Raw genomic sequence first — 14,220 nt, 5'->3', positions numbered from 1 at the left:
GCCTGCAGCACGAACACATTCTTTGGATTATATTTTTGTTTTTGTCTGAGCTCCGGACAACAATTTCCAAACAGAAACTATGATCAGCAGAAGCTGCAGCGACAATTATTCATGGAGAGCTGTTTCCATTCAGCTTGAGCTCCTTCGTCTCGGAAACCCACCTGATTTACATTCTATTTTTGTAACATCTGAGAAGTTTGTATCAAATCTTGACGACAGTTTTCCAGAGATAGTGAAGTTTCTTGGAGCTGAGTGTCCGCTGGCAACATCCAACCCAGCCACAGCTCTTTCTGTTCTGTCCCAACTGTCTGAATGAATCAAACCACCTCAGCTCAATGCTTCTTCTTCTTCTGCTTCTTGGCTCTCAGCTGAAGTGAAAACACGGTTTCATAACTTGAGACAGATGGAAAACACTTTCTGCAGAGTGAGTGTTTTAAAGGCGCTGCAGTTAACAGCTAGGAGACTATTAACCCCAAAGAATCATCAGGAGGTTTTCTCAGGAAAATTGAGTAATCTGTGGCAGATTCAGATAATAGTTATGTTATCTTCACAATGTCATTGTGTCACTTTAGCCTTTGCTTTTATTTGTAACTGCATGTTTGTGCCTCCTCCTGGCTCTCCCACTAAAGGAAAGATGTTCATACTGATGACTGTGGTTGTTGCGCCTTAATCTCCAGTGGGTGTTCAGATGGAATCAGGTCACTCTGAAGGCCATAACACGTGAGTCACATCATTTTCATCCTCTTTTAAACCACTCACTGACACCACAGCTCCTGTGTGGAAGTGTTGTGTTTCTCCAGAAAGGTCCCACAGAGCACCATTATTCTGTCAGTGCTGTGAGCCACAGCAGGAGCAGCATCAAGCTCATCACATTGAGATAAGGATGTTGGTTACTGCCACTGTGCCTTCAAACTAAAAGCTTCCTCTTCTCAAAAATGACTTCTTCCTAAAATTCCTTCTCTTGACTGTTAGATATTGAATATATTAGCATTATAGTGATATATTGTGTGCATGTTTTGTACATTTCACAAAATTCCTATCTATTTAAAATTATTTATATGGACTATGTGACAAGGTGAACTTCTGCGTGTGTTTGCCCCCAAGTGAAACTCATCAGTGGCTACAGTGACGCAGAACAACAGGTAAGTCAGCGAGTACCTCAGCAGAAAAACACAAATTATTTGGCACCCCCCGGCCTGGCTCCTTGAGGTTTCGTACTCAGCAGTCACTGAAACAAGCTTTTATTCTGAAATTTCTTGCCAGAAGTCGTGTCCGTAGCAGTCTGCGCTGTCTTGACTCGCACTCCTGGGTGACACATCTCCTCCTCCTCCTCCGCTCCACTTCGCCATTGTGTGTGGGGCTCGGTGACTGTTGAGATCGAGGCAGCCGTGGGGACGATGGCGGAGTAGAAACAAACAACAAACAAACGGACTAACGACTCCTCTCTCATCCATCTTCTTCTTCGTCTTCTTCTCTTTCTTCTCCGTCTTCCTGACCGCTCGCCGCTCCGCTCCTGGCCTCACCGACGACACCCATGCAGCAGAGGAGACCCTGGACGGGACTAGCTACATGTGGTGAGTGACGGACCAGCAGCGACACCTTCACCGTACAGAAACTTGCGCTGGTGTAGCCGCAGCGGGCAGCCGTCTGTCCGCGGGGAGCCCGAACAGTCCGGGCGGTTTGTGTCGGAACTTGCGGACAGAAAGAAGAAAGCTGCTCCTGATAGTTTCCTTCCTCAGCGTAACGTTATGCCTTTAACCAGTCAGGAGCCAGGTTATGATTAGAAAAAGTGACATTTTTTTTAAAAGAAAGTGTGATAAGATCAACCGCTTTTCTCTCCGCTCCTGTGTGGAGGCTGTGGCCGGGGGCGGGTGCCTGTTGGCCGCGCAGGTGGCCAGGAGCAGCCGGTGGCACGGAGGTCCCGGAGGGTCTGGAAACCAGCTGCTGCTCTGACAGCTTTACACTGGGCTCGCAGTGATTTACACATAGAGCGAAGTGACCGTCAAAAGAGCAAAACCCGGGCAGAGAAATGGCGAAAAGTGGCTTTTAAATCACAGTAATGCTGTCTTAGATGGTTGTAGTGAGGGTTTGGTGGTCAGCAGTGACTTTTCCTCACTTGTTTGGTGTAACTTTAAATTCCCTTTAATGTTTGCAGAGGGGGGCTCAGCATGTAGTACTCAACATTTATAGTGCTTCATACTCATCTCATTGGACTTACTGATATTTCTGTGAGCCTATGAATCATACCTGTCATGGCTCTTTGTAGAATAAAGCAGAGGTGCAAGTAATATTATTCTGTGTGGATTAAAGCCAGACTGAGGCTGTTAAATGCACGTGCACACTGACACACAACACTAACTGTTAAATGTGTGTGGTGTGACCAAGCCTGTGTTATGATCAGTTACTTCACAGATGACTAATTCATATTTATGTGTTCATTTCTCCATTATTAACTGGTAACTCTGCCAAGCTAGACGCCAATACGATATATCAGTATATAGCTAAAAAATACATATTACATAATATGAAGGCTCTGTTATTTATTAATCTATTATTGACCCTTTTAATTATCAACCTGTGTGATTCATAATTGGCCGGCAGTAAAGAGAGATGGCTGGAGTAAGTTACCAAACTTCAAAGTGATGTCTTGAATTGAGTTATCTTGTCTGACCTGCAGTTAAAAAAAACAAATGCAGAGTTATTACATTTATAATAAAGAAGGGTTAGAATTTCAATAATTTCACATGTAAAATCCATTGGTTTAGTTTACAGGCATCAGTTTCAGTCGAACACACCAGTTTGTAAAGCTGTAATGTTTATTAAAAAGTCTTAAAATGGGGCCACAAGAAGAGGAGAAATGTGTCAGAAGTAGAAAAGGTGCACGGAGACAGTTGTGTATTAAAAAGAACAGATTAGCAGTGGTGACATGAAGGCAGCGTGTAGAACCAAGTGCTCTCGAGCTGTGTTTACACTAGTTGTGGTGACAGAGGTTGGCAGCTGGGGGTCAAAGGTCAGCGCGCTGTATGTTTCCTGCTGCGGAGTCGAGGTTTAAAGGGAAGAATGTGGTCGAGCAGCAGTTTAAAATGTGGAGCAGGAGGAGTCGCTGAGCGTTAGAGCAGACTGACAGACGTTCACTCTGCTCTCAGTACAATCAGCACTTTGTGTGTATTATGTAAGGCTTCGACATTGGACTCACACACTCTGCATGATGCCAGTTGCTCTCAGCTCTGATAGAAGAGCGGCCTGTGGCTGGGAGTCAAGAGTAAGATGTTGAGGACACGGTGGGAGATGAAGTGCAGCTGTGTTCCTGCTGCGTGCTGCAGTGGAAAGACGATGCGTTAACTGATAGTTCATCGATTTCTTCATTCTTCATTTCAGACGTTGTTTCGCAGCTAATTCAAGTGTAATTGCTGCATGGGACAGGAGGTCTCATACTTCATTTTTTGCCCGTCAGCAAATAAATTAACTGACATGTTGCATCTTCTTTCTATATGTATATTCACAGAGCTTCACCCACCCACCCACCCACCGCTTTCTGTAAGCCTCAAACAGAAAAACGTGACAAACGTTTCCCCACAGGTGCTATTCTCTATTTTCTGTAACATCAGACAGAAAGGTTTAGTGGCAAAAACAGACGGACTGACTCATCGGTGACTCGTGCAGGCGGCTCTGCCAAGAAACTGAAACATAAAGACGCTCGTGTCTCAGTTTCTGTTTGAAATGAGAGCAAAGAGATGCAAATGTTTTGTTTGCGTTTCATCTTTAAGCTAAAGTGACTGCTGCTGGACGCACTGTACATGATGACTCACACACACGCACACGCACACACACACACACACACACACACACACACACACACACACAGCGGGGAATATCCTGCAGTGTGCTGAGGAGGCGGCAGCTGCTGCAGCAAACACACAGGGTTTCTTCTCTGAGTAAAGTCCACCTTCACTTCCTGGAGTCTCAGTTTCCCTTTAAACACAGATCACAGTCACCAGCAGCAGCACCGGCGTCTCACGCTTTTATAGAGATGCAGAGTTGGAACTAATAGCACACAGAAATATAATTTTGGGTAAAATTTCAGCTCGTGCGAAGAAAAAATAAGCTTAGTTTTTCTTTTGGTCTGTAGTTGATATGAGAAGAACCAGAAAAAGTATCGTGTGCTAAAGGAAACCTATAGATTATAGATTAAATTAAGGAAATATCTCTTTTTCTGTGAGCGCTGTAAATAGGAGCTTCACCTTAAACAGGTCAGCCAGCAGCAGCGTGTTCCTGCATGTCAGGCTGAGCAACTGATTGTTAGCTCGACAAACACTCTTTGAAACTGGCCGAAGACTGAATCCTGTTCTCTTTCCAGGAACGTCAAATCTTAGAGGAAAAAACAGCAAAAACAAGCACAAAAACTTTCAACTCCTGCTCCCAAATTTGAAAAAAGTAATTTATTCTGTGCTTTGTTCACGGTAAAGGTGTGAATCCTCCTTATGAGTGGAATGTTCATTTCAGTTCAGCTCATGAATTCGTGACAGTTTGTGACGCTGGCTGTGACAGACACAGTGAGTTTGATATTCACGGCCACATCTGGGCGTAAATCTCATGAATCAGCACGTCTTCACTCGTGGGTCGGACAGTCTGCTCGGTCTCGTCCCGCCTGCTCTCTGAGTCACTTTGTTTTCACTGAGCCAAACTCACTTTTCAGTTGTTCTCATTGATGCACTTTCTGTTCCTGTTGTCAGACAACGAAACAAGCAGAAAATAGTCATAAATCGTAGGTGTGAGTCAGTGTTTCCTGCAGTGAGGCCTCAGTATTTTGTACGATTGTGAAGCTGCTGGAGCCAGTTGACATGGATGTAGTTAAATTACAGCAGTCCTCAACCACACCAAAACCTCAGGCCTGTCGGGCTGCAACCAACCATTATTTTCATTTTGTATTATTTTCTTGATGAATTGTTTCCGTTATCATTTCCCACAGCTGCACGAAAGCTCTTCATGTCTGACCAACACTCAGCTCCATTTCTGCTTAAAAAGTAACCAAAACGATTCTTCGATCATCAAAGCAGTTGCAGATCATTACGTCTGCTTTTATTGAGTCTTCATAAAGCTCTGTGAAAGACTGGAATAACGTGGATAAACAGCCAACTCAGTTCAGCTCATGAATTCGTTTCTCCTCCAGCGTGGGAAGCGTTAGCTGTTGCAGGCTTCCTGCCACATGTTCCACCTGTACAGAAAGCAGACACTGATCAGGAGCCTGTTCTCATGATGCGCTATCATTTATTGAGGACAATCGGGTTCAAAGCTTTGGTCTGGATTTCATCTTTCCATGTTCACGTTTACCAAAGAGCCTGATCAGAACCGTGATACTAGAGTGAATGAAAACACGCTCAGCAGCAGCCACAGCGTCCACAGGATGCAGCTCCTGCAAAGGCCAAGTCGTAAAAAGACAGAAAGATGGTGGCCGGCAGTGTGCTGCTGGCTGTCGTCAGGATGACTAAACGCTGAAGCCTGCTGAGCAAGAAAATTCCTGTGAAGGAGGCAGCCGCTGCTCAGTGAAGCAGCTCCACACAGTGTGATCGTAACACAGACGCTGTCCTGCCACTGAGAGGCCACAGGTTTGATCCCACACGCGCTGATAGAGTCTCGCCTTTGATCCGAACTGAGGAAAGTTAGTTTTTGTGCCATTTAGGCTCAAAGGCCTAAGAACATGTCACACACTCACATGGCTTGAGTGAGTCTTCAGTCTGTGTTCAGGACTTAGACTGGACCAGTCTGTGCTCTCTGCTGTGATTAATACCTGTTGTTGTGAGTGACTCTGCCCACGGGTTATTTGCAGGGCGACTTGCAGGTGTGTCACTTTATTTGCGTGAGTTTCATTTAACTGCAGAATTTCACCAACGCCTCTAAATGTGATCAGTGTGAATGTTAGTCAATCATCAGAAAATCATCGTCATCAAGTTATTTTTTCAAGCAAAACTACCAAATATTTGATTGATTGAAGATTTGCAGCTTTTCTTTTTTCTATTTCATCCTAAACTGGACTGGACCCGGTCATCAGGACACCTGGTCATCAGGACACCTGGTCATCAGGACACCTGGTCATGGGTATATTATATTTGAATATATTATATATATTCAATTGTTGCCACAAGGATTCAGGATCAGTTACATTTTTAGAATCAGTCAGAATTTAAGTGTCATCAAAGATCTGTCTGTCTCTCTGTTCTCTCTCTCTCTCTCTGTCTGTTCTCTCTCTCTCTCTCTCTCTCTGTCTGTTCTCTCCCTCTCTCTCTGTCTGTTCTCTCTCTTTCTCTCTCTCTCTCTCTCTGTCTGTTCTCTCTCTCTGTCTGTCTGTTCTCTCTCTCTCTCTCTGTCTGTTCTGTGTCTCTCTCTGTCTGTTCTCTCTCTCTCTCTCTGTCTGTTCTCTCTCTCTCTCTCTCTGTCTGTTCTCTCCCTCTCTCTCTGTCTGTTCTCTCTCTTTCTCTCTCTCTTTCTCTCTCTCTGTCTGTTCTCTCCCTCTCTCTCTGTCTGTTCTCTCTCTTTCTCTCTCTCTCTCTCTCTCTGTTCTCTCTCTCTCTCTCTCTGTCTGTTCTCTCTCTCTCTCTCTGTCTGTTCTGTGTCTCTCGCCCAGTCACCTCTTCACCTCGTCCTCTCTGGCTGTCGCAGCAGATGGCCCCTCTGAGGGGCCCCTGGAGGGTTTAAAGAGGTGAGGAGGAGGGAGAGCTGACGGAGCTGATGAATAATCATGTATAAGATGGTGTGTGCACGTGTGTGCATGTGCATGTGTGTGTGTGTTTGCTGCTTTATTCAGTCTCTGTCAGCCTCCTGTGGGCTGAGTAATCGAGAGGTCACAGGTTCAGATCCCAGCCACTAGCATCACCACAGACCTCCAACCCAACAGCTGCCCTCCTCAGCACTCCTACACGCGTACACACACACACACACACACACCATCACAAATATACTGCTAAACCAGTGGTGGAAACTAAAAAAGAACATTTACTCAAGCACTGAAGAACAATTTTGAATATTTCATACTTCTACTCAACTGCATTAGTTGTAGCTTTTTTTCTGTTTTTATATAACTGAAAACTGAATATCTTCAAGTTTTGCAAAAGAACAGAAGCATTGGAATACAAAAGATGTCAAAAGTGAACATATTCATCATGCATAACGTGGTTTAGGATCAATTTTATTGATGCATTAACATTTCAGCAGGAGCTTGATATAGTTGTCCGAGTTGGTGCTGATTCCATGTACCGATCAGATACCTTTAGCTAGTTTAATTGTAACATTATATTTCAGAAAACAATCATGTTACAATCATGTTCATGCAAAATCTTAATCCGAAAAGTAACAAAAGCTGTCAGAAAAATGGTGTGAAGTACAAAGTACAATATTATCCTAAAAAATGTTGCAGAGTAGAAGAATGAAGTAGCATAAAATGTAACTAGTGTATAGTACAAGTACATCAGAATTGTACTGAAGTGAAGATCAGAATGCGTTTTGGAGTTCAGACTTGGTTTTAAGGCTTGGGTTAGAATTAGGTTTAGATTAAGGTTCGGGTGAGGGGCTCAGGAATGAATCGTGTCAGTGAGTGTCCCCACAAGGGTGTGTGTGTGTGTGTGTGTGTGTGTGTGTGTGTGTGTGTGTGTGTGTGTGTGTGTGTGTGTGTGTGTGTGTGTGTGTGTGTGTGTTTTGTTCAGTGTTTGGTCATCAGGACGGAAGTCGCCTGTTTCCTGTGTTGTTTGGGGAGTCAGAAGGTGTCGGACTCCCACCCAGTCAGCTGACTACGGCTCACATGGTAGCAAGTCAGCTGACACAGACACACACACACACACACACACATCTCTCATCCCAGTTTGAGAGGAAGTCTCTCAGCTTCCAGCCAACCTGCGGCTCCTCCATCACGCCAGCTTTACGTGTCATCAGTCACGTGACACTCGGCTCTTTTCAGCATCGCTCTTTATGTTCTTCAGCTGAACTCAGTTTGCTGATCAGAAGATGCGAACGGCAGCATGTTGCTCAGTCACCTGTATGGCAGCTGTTCTCCTGTCAGATTTCCCCTGCCGATCAGGGACTTTCAGCAGTCATGTGACTCTCTTGTCACATGACTGCCTGTGATGTCGAGGTGACCTCCAACTTTCTATTTCTTCTACTGTGTTTATTCAGAGTGCTGCTCTCAATGACTCGTCAGATCTTCCTTCAGTTCCTTCCTCATTAAAGGGTTTTTTGGGGTTTTTCCTGATCTGAATCTGAGCTTGAAGAACCAAAGATGTTTTCTGTTCTCCTCTTGAGGCGAAACTGTGATTTGTGAAATCGGTCTATGTGCAGTTAATAAAACTGATTTGACTTTGGATCTTTGTTGTTCTGTACAACATCTCCTTCCTTGCATTGGGTTTTTAAAAGGGCATCTTTGCTGATCTTGCTGGTAACATTGAAAGTATATTTTATAAAAGGTTTAAACTGATTTTCAGGTGGTTTCATGTCCCAACACATTGTTGTTTTTGTACAGAGTTCACAGTTAACGAGCTCAGAATGTCTTGAAGATGTTTGATTTGTATCTTATTGAATTAATCACAGCTCAATGTCCACCTGCTAAGCTTTTCCAGAGCTTTCAGTCGCACCTCACTGTCTTCCTCAGCAGATTTAGTTTTAACCTTTTAAACCCTTAAATTTTCTAATTATCTTCTCACTTGCTTTTTTTAGTTTTTTGAAGCTTTTAAGTGTTGATGCTTTTCTTTTTCATGTCGCCTTCTCTGAACTGTTTCTCTTTGTACACTACAGATTTATGTTGGGTAACGGGGTGAAGCGGAAACTGGATGAGGGTGAGGATGGTTTGGAGGAAGATGGTCCTCCTCCAGCAGTCGGATGCGCGTCGCAGGCATCCTTCACCCTGCAGCGCCAGACGGTCCTCAACATGTCCCTCATGAAGCTGTACGGTCCACGGATGGGCGCCGACCTCGGCCTGCAGCGTCGAGTCCTCATCAACAACATCATCCGCCGCATCCATGACGACTTCAGACAGGAAGGAGGCGTCGGCGCTTTCTTCTTCTCTACTGCACCGCCCGTCGCTGCTGCTGCTGCAGCCCATGAGGATGAAAGCTACAGACAGCCTCCGCCTCCTCCCTCTTCCTTCAGCATCCTCTCATCGTCACTGTCAGGACTGACAGCACTGGACTCCTGCCTGACTCCCGCCTCGCTGCTGGAAGAGGACCTGCCCATGTTCTTCACCCTGCCGCCCTCCTCCTCCTCACAACACCACCTGCACCACTCCCTGAGGCCGCCGCCGCCATCGCCCAAAGACAGCTTCTCCTCAGCCCTGGAGGAGATCGAGGAGCTCTGTCCTTCCACTTCATCTTCCTCCTCCACTTCCAGCCCACCATCACCTCCTCCCTCTCGGGTTTTATTTGATGTTGTCATGAAGGAGGAGGGACGGGGCTTTCAGGAGGTGGAGAGCAGGTTGGAGAAACCCCCTCCGCCTCCTCTTCCTCCTTCACCATCCTCTGTGGGCTCTTTCCTGACTGACTTTGCCCTGGACGATGTCCTCTTCACAGACATTGACACCTCTATGTATGACCTTGGGCCCTGTCCGCCCCCATCGGGAGCGCCACCATCCAAGATAGCCCCTGTTGTGATGGCTGACGACCTTGTCCGGTCTATGTCTGGGTACAGTTCTGCTGGGGCCGGCAGTCAGAACCAGCCTTTTAAAATGGACCTGGCTGAGCTGGACCACATCATGGAGGTGTTGGTGGGCAGCTGAGAGGACGAGCAGAGTCGCCTCAGAGACGCGAGGAGACTTTTTAGAACTTTTTGTTCATTTTGTACAGTTTTAAAGTTACAAGTGTACTTCACAGTGGCCTTATTCTGGAGGATTCATGTTGCTGTGTGTAGAGTTTGAACATCACTAAATTGTGAGGACACTGATTCTGAGACAGTTTAATTACGTAAGCTGTATTTCATCAGAAATCTGCGCCTTTTATCCAATAAAACTGGTAGATGGCACCGTAGTGCAAGAGGAGACAGGGCTAAAGGTTTAGAGGTGACACACCTCCAGCAGTGTTTATTAATATGCACTGTGCACCAGTAAATGGAATAAATGCAATAATGCTGTCCATGCTGATGGTATTATTTTATCCAGCACTGACAACATTTTAGCCAATACGCTAACACTAGTCAGTTACAAAAGCTTTTTCATTTTCCATTTCTTCTTTCTTCTGTCAAGAAGAAGGTCAAGGTCAACGGTGCAAGAACTTGACGCAGAAAAATTAGTGTGGATTGACTTCCATAGAACTGGTTCACTGCAAAATTCTGCCATTTTAAGTGCTGGAGTGACACCTTTAATGTGGGAGGTCACGTTTGATGAAAGATATACTGATCGTTAAAAAATATACCAGCATCTTTATTCTCTGAGTTAAAGTACTGGAAGAAGTCATACTGTGCTACACACTGAGGATCCACCATGAGAATAATCTCCTCACAGAGATCTTTGTCTTTGTCTTCCAGTTGACTCAGGTGAACTCCAGGTTCAATAACACCAATGTGAAGTACTGTCCTGTTTTCTACCGCTGTCCAACAATTGTAAGAAACAAAGTCTCCAGAGACTTTTCTACTGTCTGTGCATGTTTTCACAAATGAGGAAAGAAATCTCAGCAGCATTTATGACAAACAAAGCAAACCAGTGCCTTTTCAAACCTCCATCACACGCTCACGTCTTGGTGTTGCTCGTCACGTAGCAATATGAACACTGAAGGAGGTTTTATTCCAGAATGCAGTTTAATAATGTAAAATTCATCACGTAATATCTTTAAAATCTAGCCTGCAAAATGAATTTATTTTTGAGTGTGAAAGGCTTTTAAGAAAGTAACTGTTAATCTATTTCTTGTAGATTTGTAATGAAAAAGTCTGCTGTGCTTCTGTATTCTTAGTGTCATCAAAGCTCATTGTTTTGTTAATTTCATGATATTTGATCTGAAGAAAATATATAAAATCATCAGACTTTAAATTTTTTGTTTCGAACTTAATTTGGTAGTTTTTGTCTGTTGAGAAATCAGGGTCACAAAAATCACAGCAGACATCTTTAGCTAGTTTGTTGCTAACTATCAGTCACACTTCCTGTAGTACAGTTTGTCAAAGCTGCTGTAGCTTCAGTAGCACAAGAGGACCAAAATCTCATTGGTTGAGTCAAACGATGATAACGATTGAACAAAGTTAGAGAGAGCAAATTAGATAACTGTAAACCAAATAGGAAAGAGGGTTAGCGTAGATAACTAGCTAGAAAGAACTTGTAGAAAACAAGTAACCACAGTTTTTACTGCTGGTGCAATAAGTGTAAAATAATGAATTTTTCTTGCACTTAACTGACATATTGTTAGCTAGTAGCCAAGCTACCAAAGTTTCCAAACTCATTTTAGAGGAATAATGAAGCAGATATCAACTTTGTGATAGAATCTCAGGTTCAGATAACAAAGACACACTTTTGCTAGCTTATGAGCATTAGCAAAGCTAACTAGCAAAGACAGACCTGTTAGTCACATGATTCACCAACTAGGCATTAGCTAGCATCAGTGTCAGCTTGTATTGTGGGAGAAAAAACAACACGTTCCTAAAATATCATGAACTGGAATATTCATGTTATTAAAAATGAACTGAAGCTGTGTAGCTCCATTTAAACACAGACTGTCTTTACTAGCTGCTAGCTTTAGGTTTGTTTCCTTTCTCTTTTTATGCTAGCGCATCTTAACAAGCCACCCTACATTATTTAATATGGACAAATTCTCTTTTATTCTCTTGTTATTATTGCTAAAGGAATAGTTAAACATTTTGGAAAAACACTTACATTCAATGTTTCCTTGAAATTGTATCATCATCTTCAGCTGGAGTTTTTAAATGAGCTTCAGTCTAATTTTGTTTGTTTGTTTGTTGGCACTCACCTTTATCTCTGTTTGACTCAACCAGTGAAATTATTTCCAACTACAATAAAAGTTTAATTGTTTAACTTAAACCTGGAGTAAAAACCTTACATCTGGAGATGAATAAAACATAAAACACATTAAACTGTACATGTTTGTATGATCAGCTCAGTTTAAGGAAACAGAAGTTAAACTGCAGTAATAGAGGTACGAATGTGTTCTTTTTACCCAACAGTGGTGATGATACCAACTTTGAAATGCAGGCTTTCCCTTTTATGAGAAACAACATAGAGCACATGGCTCTATGAATTATTTATTATCTCTCAGCTGTAGTGTATATTTATTGTAACTCTGGACACTAATATTTTGTTTTGTACAGAATGTAAAATGTATTCTTTTTAAGGATAAATCCACCAAAACTGACTTCTAAGTTGACTTTAAATGAAAAACCCACCAAGTAATTGGTTAAAAATGTCAAACTCAGAGGTCATTCGTGGTGGAAATCTAATTTACCGTCATTTGATAAATGATTGGAGTTTTTTTTAATACTATGTAATATATTTTAGGATTTCAGCAATGCAAACACCATCAATTCAACCTATGCCACAGCTGTAAGGTGTGTGTGTGTGTGTGTGTGTGTGTGTGTGTGTGTGTGTGTGTGTGTGTGTGTGTGTGTGTGAACTCTATAAATGGATAAACAGTGAGCCGTTTTTTTTGTTTTGTTTTGTTTTGTTTTTTTACTTCAAATCTCAATCTGAACTCCAAAATCTGTTATTTTCTTGTTTCTTTGTTCTTTGCCATCAGGATTTGAAGTTTATTAAGGGTTTTAGAGTCGTACATAGATCAGATTGATCAGACTGGATCAATCATATCCTGATACATAAATATTAGAATTGAATCCAGATCTGCATTCTTTAAATATTCATCTGTGTCTCCACCTGCTGGACACAAGATGTAACAGCTGGTTGAGACACCAGTAAAAACTGAGTCCCTCTGTCCTGGTTACATACTAATGATATACAGTATGTGTAATGTGTCTTTATATGTTTGATTTTTCAGAAGTATTTCTATCTGTATCTTTATAGGACACAGTTTTAACAGTTTTAGTCTTCATACTTGACTGTTTTATACTCACAGAAAATCACACAATCAAACTGACACCACCAGTTCTTCACCAAGTGACAGAAAAACGTAATTAATATTGAATACTTTTTGTTTCTTTGTTTTCTAAGATCTTTCTGGTGCTGTCTCACTACCTTTTACAATTCATTTACAACTGAGAGACACTTAAAAATCAGGGGGTCCTTGTTTTGTCACTCTTCCAGTGTGAGCACAGACTCTGCTGTGGATCAGTGTGTAGCTCAGCAGAGGGACGCAGTGACGTCTTTGCAGATATAGTGATAACATACGAACATTACATACTGTTGTTCGTGTAACATAAGTTTGAGCACATAAACTCAGGTTGGTCCAACTAGACCCAGATCATTGTTTTTAATCCAGTCAGTGATTTTTAAAACGGGCTCCCTGCTGTTCATTCATTCGTCTTTGCTGTTTTGTTTGTTTTCTTCTTTTTCCATCCAGAGAACGAAAGATCGAATGACTGAAAACTGTTTGGACAAAAACTCATCAAACCAAATGTTATTGTTTTTGTTTTTGTTTTTATTTTTTTTGTGGTGTGTAGCACCTGTGTGGCTCCTGGAGGTTCTTTAACAGAAGGATGAATTTATGTTTTAGTCTTTACATGAATTTCAGCTTCGTGCTTGACCTTGAATCTGTGCCTTGTGCTATGCAATATGACATTTTCTTCAGAGGATTTCTATTTTTTTTTTGTTTTGTTTTGTTCTTATGGGTTGGGGGGGTCCACTTTGGTAATATTATTTTCTACAATAAATGAAAATTAGTTCATCTTTGTCCTTTTGGTCATATATTTCTCATTTTTCTCTTCATTCCTTACAGAAGCTGTGATAAGACTTTGCAGCCCAGATCTAGTTAATTATTCTTAATTATCTCTTGATGTTGATTTTCAGATGAGCCGTTTCTCTGCTGCTGTTAGTCGTCAGCTCCCCAGGAAAAAGCAACAGTAAAAGAACAGTTCACCCCAAAATAAGTATTTAAAAAGATCACTCAGTCTGTGCAGAGCCTGGAGCGAGTAATCAGAGTAATTCCAAGCCTGGTTTCCACCTAAGTGGTCAAAATATTTAAAAAAAGAACAAATCTAAAACCAAGATGCCAGTAAAATGATTTCCCCGTTACTAGTCAGACTTTAAAATTTGCATTTGAACGACGCACTGCAAAACTAAATGTATACGCCATTTCC

The 14,220-nt window shown here is 42.4% G+C and overlaps 1 protein-coding gene across 1 annotated transcript; it reads left to right on the top strand.

Moving 5' to 3' along the window:
• Positions 1-1,358: 1,358 nt before the first annotated feature.
• On the top strand, positions 1,359-13,010 carry LOC139343235 (SERTA domain-containing protein 2-like). The gene is made up of 2 exons (XM_070980742.1): positions 1,359-1,574; positions 8,779-13,010. The coding sequence occupies exon 2, from the start codon at positions 8,783-8,785 to the stop codon at positions 9,752-9,754; it is 972 nt and encodes a 323-aa protein (XP_070836843.1). The 5' UTR covers positions 1,359-1,574; positions 8,779-8,782; the 3' UTR covers positions 9,755-13,010.
• The last annotated feature ends 1,210 nt before the right edge of the window (positions 13,011-14,220 follow it).

Source organism: Chaetodon trifascialis, chromosome 2 (genome assembly GCF_039877785.1).
Source record: "Chaetodon trifascialis isolate fChaTrf1 chromosome 2, fChaTrf1.hap1, whole genome shotgun sequence".
Taxonomy (NCBI): Eukaryota; Metazoa; Chordata; class Actinopteri; order Chaetodontiformes; family Chaetodontidae; genus Chaetodon; species Chaetodon trifascialis.
This window is presented reverse-complemented; position numbering and strand designations above follow the sequence as displayed.